This window comes from Sparus aurata, chromosome 8 (assembly GCF_900880675.1).
Source record: "Sparus aurata chromosome 8, fSpaAur1.1, whole genome shotgun sequence".
Classification (NCBI taxonomy): Eukaryota; Metazoa; Chordata; class Actinopteri; order Spariformes; family Sparidae; genus Sparus; species Sparus aurata.
In genome coordinates, this window is record NC_044194.1 from 41,321 (window position 1) to 64,465 (window position 23,145).

Genomic DNA, 23,145 nt, shown 5'->3' on the forward strand with positions numbered 1-23,145 from the left:
ACTCACGGCCACCAGAAGATGGATGGACAGAAGACATGAGGACAACAATAGAAAGAGAAAAGAAAACTGTGTGTCATCATGAACAAACATTAGTGTCAATAAATGCAGCAGCGTACGTATGCAGGCGTGCGGGTCCTCCACCGCTCTCTGTGGGTCCTGATACAGAAAAGGTCGACATCTTTCACACTGAGGCCCTGTCCTGTCATGGCGACAGTCATCACATACACCACCGCTCACACCGCCTGTCGCTTCGAATCGAGCGGCATCGAAGTGACATGAGACCGAGTGACCGTGACAGTTACAACCTGAGAGAGACACCAAACACCAGAACATTTACAAACTAACTCATGCTTTCTCAGTTATTTAAAAACAAATCAAACTGAAAACTGATGTGATGGTTACGTTTTACCCAAACTGTAGATGAAATAAACCTGACCTGTATGTCTATGTTTTTATCAACATAAAGATTAAATCGTGTTTTTACTCCTGCAGATGTCGACTGTGTTTTCTCCTCCCGGCCTCCAGGGGGAGTCGTGGTGAAAGTCCTGACATCTCTCACAGTTCTCTCCAGCTGTGTTGTGCCAACAGACACATCGACCATGAACCTGAAGAACAGAAGAAAAAAACATTACTTGCAGAAACATCCGGACAAATCATGTGTGGACTTGTTCATACGTTCACAGTTTGATAGAATCATCTCTGTCCTCATGTCTGAAATGTTACAACTACAAGGCAACTTTGATTTTAGATTAAAATCTAAGAAAAGACATCCCAGAATGTTTTATTCTGAAGTTATTCTGATGGCAGTGAAAATCAGCATCCTCAAACTCCTGACCAGGAAACATCCAATGTCAACATTGTATTGTATGTGTTTAATGCAGTGTGTCAGTCTGTATTTAACTATATATGTATCCATTCTGACAGAAAATCCCAGAAGAATTTGACGGCAGAGGAGACAAACTGTTTAATTGCATCTTAATATCAAACAGCTCAGGACACTGCAGTTCTGATTCAGACCAGTCCAGAACTGATCTGGCCCACTTCTGGTCCATACCATGCCAGTCTGGGTGAAGACGTCGCCTCGTCTTCGGTCCACAGGTGTACACTGGCTGGCGTGTCCATTACAGAAACAGCTGCCTCGGACCACCATGTTGTAAAGAGCGTAGTAATATTTGTCCTGAGCGTTCCTGCGTCTTCGACCGAGCAGAGTGTCCCCCAGCGTGAAGAGACGAGTGAAGTTAATCCGAATATTTGTCAAAGTGATTAGATCTGAGGAAGAAAACATATTGGAATAATTGATGTTGATTGATTTTTTCTGTCTGATATAAACGTGTCTGTAACATTGTCATGCTGAAGTACAAGTACTGAAGTACTTCAGTGTAGCAGTATAGTGCATATGATAATAAATGTTTAAGAGACTTGCTGGTGGTGAATCTCTGTGTGAGCAAGATTCAAACCTTGGATGTTGGGTGCATACGGGTTTTCTATTTCAAATATGGGATCCAAAGCTTTCAGCACCACCTGGGGGACAAACAGAATGAAACATCTTTAGTAAAAACAAGATTGGAAAACAAACAAACAGATTAAGATAAAGATGAAAATGTTAAAGATGAAGATGTTAAAGATGAAAATGTTAAAGATGAAGATGTTAAAGATGGAGATGTTAAAGACGGAGATGTTAAAGAGGAAGATGTTAAAGTTGAAGGTGTTAAAGATGAAGATGTTAAAGTTGAAGGTGTTAAAGATGAAGATGTTAAAGACAAAAATGTTAAAGATGTTAAATATGAAGATGTTAAAGATGGAGATGTTAAAGACGGAGATATTAAATAGGAAGATGTTAAAGACGGAGATGTTAAAGAGGAAGATGTTAAAGTTGAAGGTGTTAAAGATGGAGATGTTAAAGACGGAGATGTTAAAGACGGAGATATTAAATAGGAAGATGTTAAAGATGGTGATGTTGAAGATGAAGATGTTAAAGTTGAAGGTGTTAAAGATGAAGATGTTAAAGTTGAAGGTGTTAAAGATGAAGATGTTAAAGACAAAAATGTTAAAGATGTTAAATATGGAGATGTTAAAGATGAAGACATATGTGTCTCTAATTTTGTCTTTTTTCTTTTCAAAAACCATTAAATAAATAATTAACTCTTTAGTCCCATGTCAACATCATGTGACTGCCCAGATTTGTCTGAGACCTCCTGACCCTCAGGTGAGGAACCTCACTATATTACTACTATATTATTATTAATTACATTGATGTTTGATCGTGATGATTGAGATATTCATCTCTGGTTTCTCTGGTTGGGAACGAATCACTGCAGTGTCATGAATTCATGTTTCATGCCTCTGTGTGTAAATGTGTTCTTGAGTGTTATGTGTATATATGTGTGTGTGTGTGTGTGTGTAAATAAAGTTGAGTTGAAAGTGTTACCTCTCCATCAGTGGAGGGCTGTGAGCCGGAGTATCTGCTGTCACAGATGACGTCGTCGATGCTGTTAGCTGGTTGGTTTGACACTGAAGGAAAATTAAGCGAACAATCTTCTGCAAAAAACCGAAAAACTTTCCAACTTTGTCCAAAATCCTTCGAACGCTCTACCAACATGGCTGCTGGACGAAAACTCTGCAGAGCACAAAGTGACATCACAGAATAGTGATGAACCCTGCAGTGTGTATTGTTATTGTTGTACTTTAAACATATGTACATATAGACATACTGTGTCCATCCACACCACTGAAAAAAAAATTCTGATTTGCCTGAATCACAAATTATACTCTGAGACTTATTTCTGTGTATCATGTGATTTAACAGAACACTGAATTAATGTAATTTTCCACCTAACAAAAACACAACTTTCCACTGAGCATGACGGGGTCAATACTAGGGAAATTAATCAGACCACTCAGACAAAACAAGCCCACCACTCAAAACTCAGCATCCCAACAACAACAAAAACAAACCGTTGATAATGTGAAACCAGGTTCTGAGGTCAGATGTGAGCAAGAAAAAACATTTTAGGCAAACTATATAACACTATGTGGCAAAACTCGAGCCAATCTGCCAGGAAGAACAAGAACAAGCACAATCAACTGAAAAATGACTTTAGAGTATATGGCTTTTCGGTAAAAATACTATATGATTGGCTGAGTGTAGGCTGATGCCAGGTTGACCCCTTAAATCTCTCTCCAGATGTGGACTGGCTCTGATACAGTGGTCTGATCAGCCAGCAGCTCCCTCTAACCTTAACCCAGGATCAACTCGTTCGTCAGCCCACATGCCGCGTTCAGGGCCCTGTTGGGCTGTTTGGGCTGCCTGAGTCAAAACTGAGTACTGACGGCTTTAGTGTCTGTTAGCTGAAGTCAATGAAAAAACATTAAAATCTAAACAACATGTGTCCACAACTGTGATATGATGAAAATGTCACAATAAACAGATCAACCTACAGTATATTAGCAGGTGACATCAGCACAGGTCACAGTTCAATATTTTAAAAAGTTTAAAATATTTTACTGAAAAGACGTTTGAAAAACAAAACAGAAAGCGCATCAATTGTATGGAAAAAGGAAGTTCAGATTACATGAAAAATAAACCAATCAGAGTTACAGAAGTCACCAAGTCATTAAAATTAAACCCTATGGTCATTAATAATTAATCCGAGCACATTATAAAAAGTATATATCACTAAAGTCAGTGTAGCTGAGTATTTTACCTTGAAGGTGAGGACCAGGTGACTGAATTGGAACACTGCTTCCAGATCTAGCCTGATGCTAACGTGATGAACACCTGCAGATGACACAGCAGAGAGTAACTGCACAAGTAAGTAAACATTGTTACATTCATTATGATAAATTAAGACTATTGATGGTGACATTAACTAAACATTTTTAAATACATTGTTGCATTGCACTGATGTTCTTATCGGTCACAGAGAACACAGTGACCTTTAGCTCAGCTCACTTACAAACAAAAGCAGCTCAGCTAAGAGCTGATGATTTCATTTGTTTGTATACAGACACAGTAAAAAAAATGACCTCATTTCACATTAATTATCGTTAAAGATGTTCGTTGTCACTTAGAGACCAACTTTCACTTAGATCCAACAGATTTCCTGATGCTGCATCTCTCCAATCTGAAACTCCCTGTTTTTTCTTTCTTTTTGGTATTTTAGAACAAACTGAGAAATCATATTTTGCATTCAGAGTTTTTTTGGACAATCCGCTTCATGATGAATGACTTTATTTAAAAAGCATTAAAATACTGAAAGTTCAGCAGAGGTCAGCTGCTCTCTTATTGGACAGTTTTTACCTGACTTACCATTCTCAGACTGCCACCACTTCATTTTTCTCTCGGGGTCGAAGGTCGTGATGACGTTCTCAATGTGGTGGCTGTTGGGGTTGCTATAGCGATTGTATGGCAGCCGTGAGTCACATGTAAAACATTTCTGCTCCTCCTGATGGACAATGACACATTAAACCAAACTGATCAATAATAAATCAATCAATACTCCAGCATTCCCAGTCGACATCTTAAGCTGTTGGATTTCAGAAACTCAGTCCTTACTGTTGAAGCTGAGACTGAAAGGATCCTTCTTTTTTTCTTTTTTTTTTTCCTTTTTTTTTTTTTACATTTTTTTTTTTTTTTTACATTTTTTGCCCTTTTGGCAGAACAGCTGAAGACATGATAGGAAACAGGTTGAGAGAAGGGGAGTGACGCAGCAAAGGGCCCCAGGTCAGGATCCGAACCCGGGGCTGCTGCAGCGAGGACACAGCCTCTGTACATGGGACGCTGCTCTGCCAACTGAGCTAAACGGCGCCCCAGGATCCATTATTTTTACAATGTTTTTTTTCCTGTTCTTTTTACAGTGGACACAATATTTTATTTCTTACTATTTCTATAGTGTAGGGAACTCAGAGATATGTCACAGAAAAACAGTACAGGACGCAAAAACAGTGAAGAACCGTAAAGAACAGTGAAGAACAGACTGAAGACGTGAAGTGGGAGAAATATGCAGGAATGAGGAGAAGAATTAATTCCTGAGGGTGGAGAGAAGCTTGTGGATAATAAAACAACAGATCAGAACATGTTGGAGACTGAATGTCAGAGTGAGAGCCAGAAACATGTCACACAGAGTTCACTGCATTGTACACTGTGTGTCTGTGTGTGTGTGTGTGTGTGTGTGTGTGTGTGTGTGGCTGTGTGTGTGTGTGTGTGTGTGGCTGTGTGTGTGTGTGTGTGTGTGTGTGTGTGTGGCTGTGTGTGTGTTTGCGTGTGTGTGTGTGTGTGTGTGTGTGTGTGTGTGTGTGTGTGTGTGTGTGTGGCTGTGTGTGTGTGTGTGTGTGTGTGTGTGTGTGTGTGTGTGTGTCTGTGCAGGTTTGTAGGATAAACCTACTTCATTTTCTGACACTTTAAGTAGTTTCATATTTCTTATACTACTAGTAGCAGTATGCACAGTACTTATATTTGACCGTGACGTGAATTCATCTGCAGACACTCATTGACCTCATCCCCCTCCCCCGGTGACCTCTGACCTCCAGGTATCCAATGATGCAGTAGTTCTGTGGTCCACCCAGGCCGCAGGTGGAAGAGGCCGACAGCTGCGCTGCTCGACCCACCATCAAGTCACCGAGCTGGGGGTTACAGGAGCCAGTGGGACACTGATCCTGAAGATCCTGGAGGTCTTGCAGTTGAGTCCCTGGAAGAAAAACTGGAGAAGAACAGAAGCCCATATTCAAAGGAGCTCGTTAAACTGAGAGTGTGAACCTTAAAGGAGTCATATATACCCTATTTCAACAAGTTAACCTAGTTCCCTGGTGTCCTAATAAAATATCTGTGACATGGATGAAGGATCAAGGATGAAGCACAATAGCAGTTCATAACAGTTCAATAACCCTGCATGCCAAAACAGCCCTGTTCAGAACAGTCGGTTTTGAGTGCCTGTCTCTTTACATGCAAATGAGACACAGGTAATCCACCCACTTCTTCCGGGAGGTGTGACGACGCCGGCACGCTCATGCTACCATGACAACAATTGAGCGTGAACCCTGGGAGAAACATGGCTGCTGGAGGAAACTTTGCTGTCCAACCTTACATGTTTTGAACGAGAGTCAGACCCTGATCAAGAAGGAGCTAGCGAATAATTGGCTCAATGTAGACTGCAACAAGACGTTTCTGAATGGTGAGTTATGAGCTTTATTTGACTTTTTCCCTAAAAATGTGTATGTTTGTACGTCGGGTAAATACGGTCGCTGACTAAATACGGTCGACCACTGACCGCTCTTTGTGTAACTCACTGCTTATAAAAATCTAGACTTGTAAACATAAGTAGCATGCTATTCCCCTTACACGAGTAAATTTCACAAGTCCGCAATGTTTTCTCAGCAGCTACGAGTGGGAATGTAGCACTCGTTTTTTTATTCTCTGCTATGCCGTAATAACGTTAACTGTTACATCATTATTTTGTCCGACATCTAACTTACTATCCACAGCCATACACTTTTCACGCGTGTGCTAATTTTTCAACCAAGGTGTGAAACGGGGGATGTAGTGCGGGCTGGGGCGACTGTCTGAGAGAATTAAGCCAAGGTGAGCACATGACATAGGGCCATTGACCCTAGCCAATGCACCATTCCACATTGTATCAGATATATCTATTCCAAGCTCTTCTCCTCAGTCTGTGCTGATCTTATAAGTGTTACATTATTGTATATCATAATAGTAAGGGTGTCACAATTTCGGTTTTAACTCGAAATCGACCGAAATTAAGTCACAATCTCGAACTTTGGATTAAAAAATGGGATCGTCGATGCTGCCACGCCCCCATGTCACGTCCGGTTGGCTTGTCAAGCGTAAAAAAAACACACGTGTTGAAGTGCTGCGAGTCAACCTCTTCTAACTGAGCTACTAGCTAAGCCAGTAGCTATTAGCTACAGCCAGTCAAACCATAGCATGGTGTTACACCATTCCTGCTCAGCTCCTGGACCGTGGTCCGGAAGCACAGGGGAGATGATTTCCTCCAGGGAAGTTTGTGTTTACCTTCAGTGTGAACCCGTTTCACGTGTTAAGCTGGTCGGTAAATAATACCAGAGAGCTTTGCTGTATCTGGAGGAGCCGTCGCCTTTATTCACAGCCAGACTGCAGACTATACTGTTCACTTTATGCTGTCGCTACTCCTGCTACTCCTTTAGCTTCTCTTCCCTCTCCCATTCATTCACTGTTGGCACCCGCATGCTCCCTCACTCTCGCTCGCCCACTAACACCTTCCGCATTGGAAGGTCGCTGGGTCGAATCCCGGCTCCCCTGGGCTGGGCTAAGCTGCGTGTTGAAGTGTCCCCAGATTGCTCCTGATGTGCAGTTGGCACCTTGCATGGCAGCCTCCGCCATCAGTGTATGGATGGGTGAATGTGGCAAGTACTGTAAAGTGCTTTGAGTAGTGGAAAAAGCGATTTATAAATGCAAATCCTTTTACATAATAGTATAAATGTTTGAGATAAGTCCCTTAAGGTGTGCAGGAATTTTCAACATATCATCTAGTCCTGTTCTTGGTGGTAGACTGGGAAAAGATGGGCTAATGGTGCAGACAAAGTGATGGACCTAGAAATAGATTTTTGGCATTAAAAGAGGCAAAAGTGCTGTCTATGTAGAGATCACTGAATTTCTTGAGGCCAGTGGGCAAAGACAGGATCTAATTTGGCTGGGGGGAAGATTTAGTTACTACATATGGAACCATAAATAGAAACATCTATCAAATTAAAATGTTGTCTAAATTAAGACCAATAATTAGGAGTGGAAGTTAAAATAGGGCAAGAGGAGTATTGTTTTGGAGACAGAGGCAAGTTGGCAGTAATCAGTGCAAGAAGTGATGGTGATACGCAAGCATTTGCTTCTGATTGTCATCAGTCAGCATTTGGGACCTAATAAGCAATTTTTGTATGTTTGCTGCCCAGTAATAGTACATCAGGTCCAGCAGAGCCAATCCACCCTACGCCCTATGCCTCTGAAGAAGCACCTTATACGAACCCTGGGATGCTTGGGCTTTAAGGCAGTGAAAAGTTTGCACAAAAGCACCTAAAGGACACTCAGACTACAACAAGATTCACTGGCTTTGAGAATTCTAAGCATCATGTCTGGAGGACACCAGACACCGCTCATCACCTGCCCAATACCATCCCAACGGTGAAGTATGGTGGTGGCAGCTTTATGACATGGGGTGTTTTTCAGTTGCAGGGACGGGCCGACCTGGTCAGGGTTGGCAGAGTTGAACGGAGCTAAGTATAGAGATATCCTTTACGTAAACCTGGTCCAGAGCACTCAGGACCTCAGACTGGGCCAAAGGTTCACCTTCCAACAAGACAATGACCCTAAGCAGTGATTGAGGGACAACTCTGTGAATGTTCTTGAGTGGCCCAGCCAGAACCCTGACTTGAACACAATCCAACATTTCTGGAGAGACCTGAAAATAATTGTCCACCGACGGCCCACCGTCAACCTGAGCTTGAGAGGATCTGCAGAGAAGAATGGCAGAAAAATCCCCAAATCCATTTCGTGTTGTATCCTAGAAGACTTGCTGCTGTAATTGCTACCAAAGTTGCTTCAATTAAGTACTAAGGAAAGGTTCTGAATACTTCTTTCAATGTGATATTGTAGTTTTCCCTTTTCTACTTTATGAATGCACTATACATATATGTATTTATATATATATATATATATATATACACACACACATACACATACAAAACACATATATAGGTGTGTGTGTATGTTCAGTGCATGTAGATAGATAGATAGATAGATAGATAGATAGATAGACATACAGATATATTATGTATTTATGTGTGATACATAAGGAAAACCAGGGAAGAAAATAACAAGTTTCCTTTCGTCCTTCATTCCAACTCACCGATTAAAATGATGAAGATCATGTTGAGAAGTTGCTGTGGACTTTGGTGGATCCTTGTGGAGCACAAAAAATCACCAGTTATTCAGACACATGATAAATGTAACAGTTTGTTGTGTGATGCCTGATCTGAGGTCAGGTCTCAGGAAACAAACCTCAACACACTCATCTGTGTGTGTGTGTGTGTGTGTGTGTGTGTGTGTGTGTGTGTGTGTGTGAATGACTCATCTCATGAATCCAAATCAATCTGCAGACAAATATTTGACATTCAAACACAACCTGAATCTTTACCAACACTGTTAGCATGTGGCTAACAGCTAAGAGGCTAACTTTAGATGAGAAACGTTGATTCAGTTTTAATTGAAGATGATGATGCTAATCATTCCGTCTGCATGTCGCAGAGTGTAGTGAGGTGTAATTCCTGTTATAGAATATTTTATATATGTAATATATATTATATAATAACAGAAAAATGAAACACCTGGAATGATCTTGACAATATTCAGACGGCAACTCTTGACACAGAATAGAGTTGTGTGAAGCCTGAAGGGACTGATGAACTTTAACGGGAATGTTTGGGCCTCAGCAGTAATTGTGGGGATTTACTGAACTTCACTGTGATTCCACTCTGAGTACAACTGTACCCGCAACTGTAGTGTAACATGTGAAATGTATATTGTGTAATTCTGCTTGTTGATAACAGCAGAATTGTTAATGTTTTATTGTGATGAGTGTAATGATCTTCAGACGGACTGACAGCAGAGAGGGAGAACAGATCTACATTCTGATATACAGACGATCATTTGTCTCACCTGAAGTTCAGGTGTGCAGTTTAAAAAACAGTCCGACTGAAGCACACAGAATCATAATGACTCTATAAAGTACAAACTTGCACAAGGCATATTCGCTACAGTCTAATTCACAGAAAAACTACAAGACACATGGCATCAATGGCATAACTGCAGGAGTTAACATGGTACTGAAATAAATAATTCAGCCAGAGAAAAACAAGACACATAAAAGATCTTTAAGATCTGTCAATTGTGCTTCATCATATTAACAAAACTTAAATAGATCAAAAAAAGTCCTTCTCCCATTTAAATGTGTGGTTGAAAGACTGATTAGAGACCCTCGCTGGTCACATGAAAACAATTCTTCAGTCAGTTATTCAAGTTGCAGACTTATAGACTCAGAACAGTTTATTTTTTATAATAAGCAGTTTTTCTGTCAGATATGTGAGACAGAAAATGAGAGTGTAGCTCAGTAATCAACACAGACGGCTTCAGGGTCATATTCACTGCATATTTGAGGTTTTGTACTATAAATGTTAGTTCAGATTTGCCCCCTTTGCTGCATTAGAGTTTAAATCTGCTCTCTTCAATGTGAACTTAATGCTCACCAGTGCAAACTTATAACTGACATATAGCCTATCAATAAGACATTTGGCTTAGCATTGTTTGAAAAACACAGATTCTCTGCTGTAACTACACAAACACACATCAGCAGCTCAGTTCAACAGTTTAGATACAGTGAAGAGTTTCTTTTTGACATTACAGAGCAACACATGAACTCAGAGTAACACAATATAATACAGATATTAAACATCACAGTTTCATGAAGCAGTCAGTTACTGCAGCTTTCTGTTATCAATCACCACAAGGTTAAAATGGTTTTCATTCAGTCAAAGTTCAGACCACCAGCAGGGTCGACTTTTGATTTATTAAGAAAGAAGAAGTATGTGATCGTACCTGCGTCTGCTGCCACCAGGAAGGAATGAACAAACCTGGGCAGGTAAGAGCACACCTGAGACACACATAGCCTGAGGCTACTCTATCAATGAGACACACACACACACACACACACACACACACACACACACAGAGAGAGAGAGAGAGAGAGAGAGAGAATTTTTTGAATTTTCAAAACCTCTTTATTTGCTTAACACAATTTTCAAATACAATAACATTGCTTTTTCAAAACAAAAATACGATGTTAATAAAATAAAAATGAAAGAATAAATAAAACAACAACAAAACATAATTTTAACTCAAAATGAGTCCAAATATCAGCTCTTTCTCTTTACGACAGAACATAAAACATTGTTAAGGCTCCATGTTTGAGAACTCCTCGCTGTCAAAAAGAGATTTGTTGACTCAACTTGACTAAGTCAAGGCATCTTGTTGCTTTGACTGAGTTAAGTTGAGTCAACTTATAGTGTCAAACATTTCAAAACTTGAGTTGATGTAACATGCAGTCTGTTCCCTCAACTTCCTGTACCAAGTAAGTTGGACTAGAAAATATCATTTAAGAGAACTAAGAAAGATGTTGGTTGAACTTATTTTATCAAGTTCTTACAAATGTTTATCGAGTTAGCTCAACATGAAATAATTAATTGATACAACATGCAAACTTACTTTGAAATTGGCCGAGGTCTGGTGGTTTTATCCATTCAATGATGGAATTCAGCTCATCTATTGTAAAGTACTTTTTGGATATCAGAACCTTAATGCATACACTGTAACATTTTTCACTGTAAATTTACAGTAAATTACTGGCTACTAGTTGCATTACTTTCACAGTAATTTTACAGTAATTTATTGTGAATATTTCACAGTAATTTACTGTACATGTTTCACAATAATGTACTGTAAATATTTCACAGTAAAATACAATGCATCTACAGCTGTATACTGTAACTTCACAGTTGCCATGCCCATGGAATTACTGTGATATAGCAGTATGTAGCTGTGGAATTACAGTATCTTGCTGTATGTAAATTACAGTAATTGCCTGTCTTTTTACATTTTTATTGTAAAAGTAATGCAACCAGTAGCCAGTAATTTACTGTCAATTTACAACTTAAATAATACTGTAACATATTACAAATTTGACTTGTTACCTGTGATTTTACCACACAAACATGCTTTGGATTTGCTACATTAAAAGTCAAAACAAGAACAAAGAAAACAAAGACAATACTCATTTTAATTTTTTAATAATTATAAAACTATCAAATTCAACAATTTACTAGAGCTGTCTCTGAACATAAACATGAACATGAATTTTCATTTTTAAAGAGCAGATTCAGCTATTAAGTGCTGATATATTCATTCCCTGTTGAGATACTCGTGCAAAAATTGAAAAACAAACACTTGTAATGAAAGTAGTAATTGAAATTCCTGAGACAATAATGCATTAAAGTTGATGAAGTTTACCAAAAATGTCCACAGCTCACAGGTTGTGTGCTCTCTTTGCCATGCTATCAAACGGAGAAAGTTGAGGAGTGCTGGGCTGCTGAATTTGATTCAGATTGACCAAATACAAAAGGACAAACTAGAGAATGCTCATGTGGTCCCATCACCACCTGTCCTTCAGTGGACAGCATCCAAGCACTAGGCTTCATTATGTCGCCTGAAATGAACAGACATACCCATCTTACACTATTTTAAAGAAGTAGAATGCTGCACAAGAGAGCAATGCTTATATTTCATTCATTTAAATGTTCAGCAACATTGAATGCTTTTGAAAACTGTGACCCACTCACTGACCATTGTTAGTGGTCTAATTGACTGTCTCTTGCACACCTGACGCCAGAGAACATTGAGCCCTACCTTGCTCGTGCAATTTTTAAGTCTCTAAGATTTGGTTTTAACTAGGGATGCCCTGATCATGTTTTTTTAAATCATCTATCACTGATCTCCATCATCAATGAGCCATATCAGTTGATCCAATCTTTTTATTGACAGTTTTTGTATAGCCTCAGCATTTAAAAAACTCGAAATGCTGCCCGGTGCAAATTTACATAAGCAGTTAACAAGTAGCTCAGCTGATGTTAGCAAACAGTCCAGACTGTGAACTTAAATTTACACCCTGCTGAAAATATGACACTGGACATGTCTGGATACACACATTTAACAAATACAATCAATCTATATAGAGATCTGTGAAAAAAAGCAGCTTTCCATTGATGTGAGCGTCAATGTGCAAGTTAGTGTGTATGTATGTTATGTTGACAGTCCGTTTGCTAAAGTCAGCTGGGTGGAAACAGTGGTTTGCAGCATGCTCTGCTAAGAAATGACTCACGTGTCAATTATTTTTGTAATCGGCAACTATAAAACAAATAGAATTCGCTAATCTCATATTTACTGTATACTGAAGATCGGACAATTTTGATTGATGGCTGATCTATCGGGGCTTCCTAAGTGATACAATTCCAAACCGAATTTTAGTCAAGGCACTACCCTGGAATGCTGGAAAAAGCAATCTGAAATCTCTAAAATCATTTACTGTACACCACTACTGGTGCACTATTGCTTAAGCTCAGATTCAGAAAAAAAACAATATTGGGGGAAAAAACATGTCAAGAGACCAATAAACAAGTTATGTGAAATGATCATGTAGTGACTTTTTTGTTCATTTTTAAAATAACCACATACAGCTCGAAATATCAATATAAAATCCAGATATCAACAGTACCTTGGACAATCAAGCAGGGGGTGCTTGGTAACGTCACTGTCCTCTGCACATCAGCGGCTGTGGCACACGGCTGTGAAATAAGAAATAACATAGCATGGTAGCGTATTCAACATGGTGCATAAGAGACGTGTCACTGGTTCCAATGATTTAGAGCAGGGGTTCTCAACCTTTTGCAAGCTGGGCCCCCCCAAAGCTGGTTCATTGCAGTTGGGGCCCCCCCGCCTCCTCCTCCCACTTGATTTTCTCAGATTATTTACACAGTTTTATGTGCTATTTTTACCTCAACAGCCTGCTCCAGGGATCACTGTCCTTGTTTACACTGCCTCTGAAAAAGAATGGAGAGTAATTAGTGACAGATCATATACTTTAAGCTGGAAGAGATTAGCAGTCAATCAAATACTCATGCATATCCCTCCCATCGATATGACCACCAAATGAAAGCACATGATTTGAGCTTTCCAAAGATATAAGTTACTTCTCTCTGAGGCAAAGCTTCGTGGAGAAAAATGGCTTTGTAATGACTTCATTGCTGCAGCTGGAGGCTAACGTTAGCTTACTTTAACTTTAGCTAATTCGTGGCGAAAACACCGCGTGTTCTCGGTCAAATAGCTCACACACTATGCGTTACCTTGCCTTGTTTCAAAGATCGTTCATTTACTAACATTAACTCACATAACTAATATAAGTTGTGACAAGCTGTCTAATATGTAATGATGTTAACCTTACCTTTGAGCTCTTCTATCGGTATGTGTCGGGTCGTAACATTATCCACCATGGATGTATAAAGAGAACGGTATCCTATCCACCGGTATCCACCTGTCGTCTCTTCTTGGTCCCACAATGCAGCGCGGTTCAAGCGCAATTCAAGTTCTACAGTAATTATTTTGTGTTACCACAGAGGATGGTTTGAATACAGTATTTTACTGTGAAATAATACAGTACAATGTTGTTAAATCCTGGTATCAGTTTTTTTCACAGTAATTTACTTGATTTCACAGAAAATTCAAAATTACAGTTGTTATTTTTATGAAATTGATAATCATAAACGAGTAATGTATGGTCTTTCAACAATTTCCAGTGAATAATATAAACATTTACGTAAAACATGTTTAAAGCTTGTATCATGAGGTGCCCCCCCACTGGCTGTCACTGGTTGGTGCCCCTGGGCACTTGCCCAATCAAGTCTATGGATAATCCGCCTTGGGTCAGATGATCAGCTGCTCCTGAGCGTGCCTAAATCTAAGCGGAAGCTCAGAGGGGACTGTGCTTTTGCTGTGTCGACTCCAAAACTATGGAATGATCTGCCTCTGCACGTTAAACAAGCCTCTTCTTTGTCAGTTTTTAAATCACTTCTTAAAACCCATCTCTTCTCCATAGCTTTTGACACCTAGTAAGAGGTCGACTTGATCTTCTTGATTTTATTCCTTATTTTGATTACTTTTATTACGTTTTTTACTCATGTTTTATGCCTTTTAATGTATCGTTGTATTTTGCGCCTTATATGAGCAATTATGTCTTTCTATTTATGATGTCTTATTTTTTCTGTACAGCACTTTGGTCAACTTTGGTTGTTTTTAAAGTGCTCAACAAATAAAGTTGGATTGGATTGGATTGGATTAAACACTGCAGTGTGTTTATTCAGCACAGCTGTAAAACGTGAGTCCTCTTTGCTCAGCCTGCAAACTGCTGGTCAGTCCAGTAAGAGCCCCCCCAACCATGAGCGGCGATGGGAAGTTTCCTTCAACCACGTACAGTACACTGTCTGTCCGTTAGCTGAACAGTGACATCGATGACTCCTTTGGTTGGTACAGGCTCTCCGGTGTAGGTTTTCAGGATGAGCGTGGACGGTTTTAGTGGCAGATGTTGCAGAGTTTTGTTATAAACAGCTTCTGATACTAGTGAAACTGCTGCAACTGTGTTGATTTCCATCAGCACTGGTTTTCCATCCAGCAGTGGTGCCACCCAGTAGCCTCCTCACCTCCAGTGACTGACAGCACATACACTGTTACCTCATCTGATGAGCTGCTGCATCCAGTTGCTGTGTCGTTTACTTGCACATTATGAACAGAGCGTCTCTCTTTACCTCTGTCTTTTGGGTTTTTGTTGAAGTGTTTTGTTTCCTTGCGAACTGTTTTACTTTTGCAAGCGCGTTCCAGATGTCCTTTTTTTTGCATTTCCTGCATTCGACATCCTTGCTCCAACAGTCTGTTGCCAAGTGTCCTGTTTTATCACATCTGTAGCATTTGTTCTGCCTTCCCTTTTCTTCAGTGTAGACCTTATGAAGTTTCCCAGTTGAGCTGAGCGGACACGCCTCTTTAGCAGCTAACTCCATGGACACACTAATTTCAATGGCTTTGTCCAGAGTAAGTGCACTTTCAGTTAGCAGGCGTTTCTGAACAGCTTCGCTCCTCAGCCCACACACAAGTCTGTCTTTAATAGTGTCATTTAGGGGGGACTTCCGGTGGCGCTGAAGCGAATGGCAGCTTAAAAACCCCGCTCCCAACCGGCTGTATATTTATCCCCTTTGAAGAACATTAAGATAAAAAAAAAACTGTACTGTACTTATCATGGAAGGGGATAAACAAAAAAAGCCTAAATATACACAAGGTTTGAGATGTGGTAAAGGAGAGACAGTCGAAGAAACATGCAGCGAGGAGGAAAACTATGAGAACAATGGCGACGCTGACGAAGAATTAGCTAGCCCCGTCATGCAGGCCATCTAACGAGATTCGTGCTCTCAGGTCGGATCTTAAAAGTGAAATGAGTGAATTCCGTCTTTCCTTTCTTGACCACATGAAGAAGGAGCTGAATGAGTTTCGAGGAGAAATTAATCGGAAACTCCAGGAGGCTACAGGTGAGCTACAGGCTACCACAGCGAGAGTAGCGGAAGCCGAACAGTGTATATCCGACATTGAAGAGTGGGACACGGCAGCGAAGGTGCTAGAGAAACAAGAGGCCCTGCAGGCTAAGCTAACCGAGCTAGAATCACGCTCACGTTGGAACAATCTCCGTATATACGGAGTACCGGAGGGATCAGAGGGGTCCAACCTGCCGGAGTTCGTAGTGAAGTTAATAAAATCAGAAGTCGGCCTGCCGGTCGCGGACATGGACCTCGGAATACAGCGCTGCCACCGGGCACTTGCCCCAAAGCCTCCTCAAGACGCACCGCCTAGATCACTGGTGATTTGCTTCCTCGAGTTCAGAGTGAAAGAACAGGTATTGCATACTGCGTGGAGAAAGAAAGATGTTCGTTATGAGGGGAAAAGGATTTATTTTGATCAAGATTATCCTCCCGAGATTTTGAAGAAAAGAAAGGCATATGTGGTGATACTGAGAGAGCTCAAATCCAAAGGGATCCGCTTCCAAACACCACATCCAGCTAAGCTGAGGGTGTTTTTGGACGGCGGCACCCAGGTCTACGAGAGTGCGGCAGAGGCGGCTAAAGACTTGAAGAAGAAAGGACTCCTTATGGAAAACGTTAGGGAGCCAGACCCTGCAGCGTTGAAGCAGCGGAGATTGGCAATGTGGGAGAAGGCAGGTGCAGATCGCCGCAGACGGGTAGTGGACCACGGGCGGATAAGAGAGAGACTACAAAGCTTTCAGCGTGCTCTGTCGGGATCACCTGCTGCAGGCGAGGGAAGCGCCCGAGGGGAAACATCTCGTGGCTGCGGGGTTACCGGCTGGAGCCGTGTACCTCTATAGAAGGTGAACCAAGTGACTGTTAATTGAAATATCATCGTGTCATCTGGGACTAACCCCCCAGTTTGGACTTTCATTCTTAACACTGGACTTCAAAAGAAAAGTGTTATTAACCCCCCGTGTAAAGTGGATGACTTACTACTGCACTCTAATCAGTCCACCAGGAGAGGTACTGTTATAAATACTCAGTCTTATTTAAGTTAAATCTTACACTCAAGAGTTAAATATTACAGTTTTTGTTTGGTTGTCTGTTGTTACCAAAATTGGAAATATATACTTGAGTTGTGTGATTTTGTTTAAGTAATTCCTCTAACTTACCTATGTTGCTTCTTTATACCTAAAAAGAAAAAAAAGCCCTTGCAATGCAATTTTATTTTCAGTCTACCCGGGAATTGAATTTTTCCTATCCTAAAGGGCTTATTCCTATCCTTTATACCTAAGAAGATAATACTTGTGTTTTTCAGCACTGCCAATTTACAGAAGAGACTTTATATTATAATTTTTTGAGCTTGACAAGATGGAACTTTATACCAGTTATGGAGAAACTGACTTGAAAATGTTATCGGTGCAGACTGGTATCTTCTTTGATACCGTCGAGAGGCCCTCGACAGATGCGAGGATCTCCTCTCAACCTGAGGTTTTATTTGAACTTCGGACTTGGAAGACTTCTGTTTGTGTTCTTTTGTTTTGTTGTTCATTGTTCTCGTTTGGGATATCATGGGTAACGTTACACAGGTGTACACAGTTTGAAAAGATAATATGCATCATCAGGAATATAAGATCAAGTCATGCAAAATGTCAATGGGCTGCACAATCCGATTAAAAGGAGTAAAATTATCGCTAAAATGAAACGAGAAAAGCTGCAGGTAATTTTTTGGCAAGAGACTCATTTGTCTTCCTTAGAACATGAAAAATGTAAAAAAAACTTGGATTTCAAAATACATATTACACATCTCATAAATCCGGTCGTAGGAGGGGAGTGGCTATATTGATCCCTAATGCAGTAAACTTTTGAACTTATTTCAGAAGTGAAAGATAAGGAAGGGAGATTTGTCCCTAACCCACTATTTGAATTGGTAGTCTCGGAAACACAGGGAGTTCTAATTTATGGTGGTGATCTTAATGTCCAGCTTCAACCTAAATTAGATACATCTAATCAGCGTCAAAAAAAATTTCAAGTGCCATTCTAATCCAGCGGTTGCTTGCAGAGCTGGGTTTGATTGACGTGTGGAGAGAGTCCCATCAAGGAGAAAAACAATTCACCTATTATTCCCCTTGTCACTGTGTATACTCACAAATTGATGATTTATTCATATCTAAATCAGATTGGCACAGATTCAGGGACTGTAAAATAGGGATTAGGGACGTATCTGACCATTCAGGGGTGTACCTAACCCTGTTCCTAACTAATCAACGGAAAAATACACTTTGGCGACTCAATACGAGCATTTTAAATGACAAAACAGTACAGAATCAGATTCAACAGGAATTTAAAACATATTTACAAAATAATGACAATGGTGAGGTGTCTCCAAATACATTATGGGACGCAGCAAAGGCGGTCGTCCGAGGTAAAATTATTGCCCTCACGGCTTTTCGGAAAAAGGAAAAACAAAGAAGACTTGTTGAACTACAAGAGGAAATGAAGTCATTAGAAATCAGTCACACTGAACTAAAAGATCCTCAGATATTAACTAGAATAAACAAAATTAAACAAGATATAAATTGCATATATGAAGAAGAAATTGAAAAACAACTTAAATTTACCAAACAAAGGTTTTATGAGACGGGGCCTAGGGCGATAAAACTGCTTTCATGGAGGATACGTAAACAACGGGGATAGAATACGATCTATAAGATCAGGAACCCCAAGACACAAAAGGTTTGCAGTAAATCAGAGGATATCCAACATGTTTTTGAATTATATTATAAAGACTTATATACCCAACCGGCAATGGCGGACATTACAACAATGGAGTCTTTTCTAAGCTCACTAGACCAACCATCTATAGGAGAACAACAAAATAAAGAAATCATGAATGAGATAACAGCAGAAGAATTGAATAAAGCCATCTCAAGACTGAGAGCTAATAAGGCTCCGGGTTCAGATGGATATCCGTCCGAGTGGTATAAAACATTTAGGCTTCAAATAACACCTGTCCTGCTTAATTGTTTTAATCATACACTGAGAACAGGAAGCAGTTATCTCTATCATCCCAAAAGAAGGAAAAGATAAAAAGGAATGTAGCTCATACAGACCTATATCACTCTTGAACGTAGACTATAAATTATTTGCATCAATCCTATCTAAGAGACTGGAACTTATTGTCCTGGAGCTGGTAGATTTAGACCAAACAGGCTTTGTATTAAATAGACAGACACAGGATAATTTAAGGAGAACACTACCAGTGATGAGTCATATTACATCAGAAAACATCAGTGCAATGTTGGTCAGCCTAGACGCCGAAAAGGCATTCGACTCGGTGGGTTGGGAATATTTATACAGGGTTCTTGCAAGATTCGGCTTCAAAGGCGGTTTTATTAAATGTATTAGAGTGCTATACTTCACTCCAACAGCCAGGATCAGGGTCAATGGAAACCTGTCACAAACTATATATTTGGAAAGAGGGACACGCCAGGGCTGCCCCCTATGGAAGCGAATTTGTACCATAATTCAAATTAAAATGCATTTACAGAAATGCTTTTTCATTTTAAGAATGTAGCTGCATTTTTTGACTCATAAATAAAATTAGTAATAAATCATCCAAATTGCATTTTCATTTTCTTCTTCAAGACTGCTTATTATGTAACTTAATTCAAATGATAAGGAAAAGGACATTTAAGATATAATTTTCAAAAGATGACCCAGCAAATAGGTACCAAAATTCAATTTGAAATGTCAAATTTGAAAATTAAAATGCATTAGCCGAAATGCTTTCTCATTTCAAAGTCAGAGCTGCATTTTTGACTCATAAATAAAATTAGTAATAAATCATCCAGATTGCATTTTCATTTTCTTCTTCAAAACTGCTCATTTTGTTACACAAAGACAAAGAAAACTGCTTTTTCGTTTTGAAGCCCGCCCCCCGCAAAAAATGGTCCAAAATTCAATTTGAATTCGCAATCCCAAGCGGCGCAGGAGAGTGACGTCAGCGGCCTCTCTTCTTCTTCAGCCTCCAGTCTGACCGACCGTGCTAGGCATCTACGTTAGGGGGCGGCGGTGTGCTTATTCGACACTGGAGCAAGAGAAGGGACAAGAGGAGAGTGTGAAGGCTGTGTTGGTAGCATAGACTGTGGTACATGTTTTCAGAAACAGAGGGGAAATCACCACCATGTCCAGTTCTGTACTGCGGTCTATGGAGGACCAAACCTGACATAAGTATAAATAAATAAATAAATAAATAAATGCATAAATGCATAAATAAATACAGAAATAAATAAATAAATGCATAAATAAATACATGCATAAATAAATGAATAAATGCTGAAATAAATGTATAAATAAATAAATAAAAGTATAAATAAAAGAATAAATGCTTTTTATTTATTCATACATTTATGTTCACCTACATTTATTTATTTATACATTTATGTTCACCTACATTTATTTATTTCTGTATTTCTGTGTCCATATGTAAATGAGGAGGTAGGAGGTCCTAACCTCAGTCAAGAGCATGATTGGTCAAATCGGAGAGCCAGACAAAAGCAAACGATTCCTGATCCCAAGCCTCGCTCTCTGTAACGTTGTAAACAGCTCCAGTTAGCTTAATGGCCTCGACCAGTGTGACAGGTTAACTGGCGTTCATTTTAACTTGCGAGGGTCCCATCTGTGCTGGTGGTGTGGTTTGAGAATCCTGTCTGGAGAGCCATGTCCACTAACCAGGAAAAACATTCTGCTCATCGCTCCAAGTCATGTATATGTGTATTCGTTTTGACGTGGCTTGAACACTTCTATCCACACGGAGAAGCCGGGGCTGCGACTTGCAAACCACTGGTAGACGAGCGCTACAGAGCACAAATCGTCCAAAAGTGCATGTTGTCGGTCTCATATCTTTGTCGTGAATCTCTGTACTCTTCAACAACTCATGTACAGTATGAAGCATTTGTTCACGCCGAGCGGCTCGAGAGCGGCGTGGACACCGCTGTTAGCAGTTAGCTGCTAGTTAGCTTTTAGCTGCTCGCTGTAGCGCTAAGAGCGTAGCGTCCAGGTTAACTGTTCACACATGTTACCACCGAGAGTGAGATACATGTCTGGGCTTTCCTATGAACCATTGTCGCTACTGGTGTTTGTATCACAGGTTGATCTGGACGTCACGATTTGCCACAGCTGATTGACCTCACACTGAGCTCGGGCTGGATGTCAGCGTACTCTGCAGACTGTTTGACCAGCAGGCTGTATGACAGTGTAGTTTTCACACTGACTTAGCTTCAGCTTAATAACTTTGTATGTGGCTCGGAACGATGGCTTTAAGCGACCATTTGAACAGTGCGGAATGAAAAATACCCGATGGTAACCGGTGTCACAAGGTAGCCTGGACGCTGCGCTACAGCGAGCAGCTAACAGCTAACATAAGAGCTGAAAGGGGTCTCCACGCCGCTCTCGAGCCGCTCGGCGTGAACAAATGCCTCAGCCTGTTCCACCCTTGAGTTATTTTAGAGTACAGACTTTCACGACAAAGATATGAGACCGACAACATGCACTTTTGGACGATTTGTGCTCTGTAGCGCTCGTCTAGATACACATATACATGACTTGGAGCGATGAGCAGAATGTTTTTCCTGGTTAGCGGACATGGCTGAGGACCCCTCTCTCTCCAGACGGGATTCTCAAACCACACCACCAGCACACCTGGGACCCTCGCAAGTTAAAATGAACGCCAGTCAAATTCATAACTAAACCAGAGCTACATGAACAAATGTCAACAACTGCAGCTAACAGTTAGCTGAGCGGGCTTGCTGGTAGCCAGCAACATTCCTGTACAGTGTACAGGAATCAGCGCTGCTAGTAAGGCAGAAGTAGTAGACCCTCATCGAGCACACTCCTGTAACCAATCATGCTGTTGACTGAGGTTAGGACCTCCCACCTCCTCATTTACATATGGACACAGAAATACAGAAATAAATAAATGTAGGTGAACAGAAATACAGAAATAAATAAATGTAGGTGAACAGAAATGTATAAATAAATAAAAAGCATTTATTCTTTTATTTATACTTTTATTTATTTATTTATACATTTATTTCAGCATTTATTTATTTATTCATTTATTTATGCATGTATTTATTTATGCATTTATTTATTTATACATTTATTTCAGCATTTATTTATTTATTTATGTATTTATTTATGCATTTATGCATTTATTCATGTATTTATTTATGCATTTATAGATTTATTTATTTATTTATTTATTTATACTTATGTCAGGTTTGGTCCTCCATAGCGGTCAAGCCAGCCATGGTTCGCGTTTGCTTGGTTAAATCAGCCGCACATTTTTTTTCCAGTGCGAAATTTTCTAACATTTACGGTGATCGTAATGAAGCCGCTCTGAAGAGCTGCTGGCAGTGACGGTGGGTCAGACTGCAGACTCACAGTCAGACCCATGAAACACACACGGTACTTTACAGTCAGTATTCCCGGTAATAAAGTGAAGGTATCAGCTGGACCGTACGTCGACGTCGCCCCCATATTGGATGTGGCAGCTCAGCCCCGTGAACTAATACAAGTCAATGGAGTGAACTTTATAAAGCGTCTTCTACAAAGTGCTATAAGCCAGTGGTTCCCAACCTGGGGTTCGGGCCCCCCCTAGGGGGGCGTCAGAGATCGCAGGGGGGGCACACAACTTTGTCTGCTCTGAGGTTGTGAGGTTACCAAAATTATATTTGTGCACATTAAATGTATAAAATCCCAATAACACACCCAACTGGATAATCAAAAGTCTGTATAATCCAAATTGAACGTATTTTTGGTATTTTTAAATTCATTAAGCTATTTATCACCAACACCCCTATGAGGTAGGCAGGTAGGTAGGTAAACTGTGTGTGCGTGTGTTTTTGTGTGATACACCTGATGACACAAAAA

The 23,145-nt window shown here is 40.2% G+C and overlaps 1 protein-coding gene across 1 annotated transcript in view; it reads right to left on the reverse strand.

Moving 5' to 3' along the window:
* The window catches only part of lamb4 (laminin, beta 4), a 43,440-nt gene extending 32,779 nt beyond the window's left edge, over nucleotides 1–10,661 (reverse strand). Inside the window, exons 1-10 of the mRNA XM_030424571.1 lie at nucleotides 10,637–10,661; nucleotides 8,892–8,944; nucleotides 5,524–5,699; nucleotides 4,310–4,445; nucleotides 3,705–3,778; nucleotides 2,429–2,617; nucleotides 1,458–1,521; nucleotides 1,055–1,269; nucleotides 485–605; nucleotides 117–305 (exon numbers count right to left, since the gene is read on the reverse strand). Coding sequence (XP_030280431.1) covers nucleotides 117–305; nucleotides 485–605; nucleotides 1,055–1,269; nucleotides 1,458–1,521; nucleotides 2,429–2,617; nucleotides 3,705–3,778; nucleotides 4,310–4,445; nucleotides 5,524–5,699; nucleotides 8,892–8,913 — 1,186 coding nt within the window. The 5' untranslated portion in view covers nucleotides 8,914–8,944; nucleotides 10,637–10,661. The remainder of the gene's footprint in view (nucleotides 1–116; nucleotides 306–484; nucleotides 606–1,054; nucleotides 1,270–1,457; nucleotides 1,522–2,428; nucleotides 2,618–3,704; nucleotides 3,779–4,309; nucleotides 4,446–5,523; nucleotides 5,700–8,891; nucleotides 8,945–10,636) is intronic.
* Nucleotides 10,662–23,145: the final 12,484 nt, after the last annotated feature.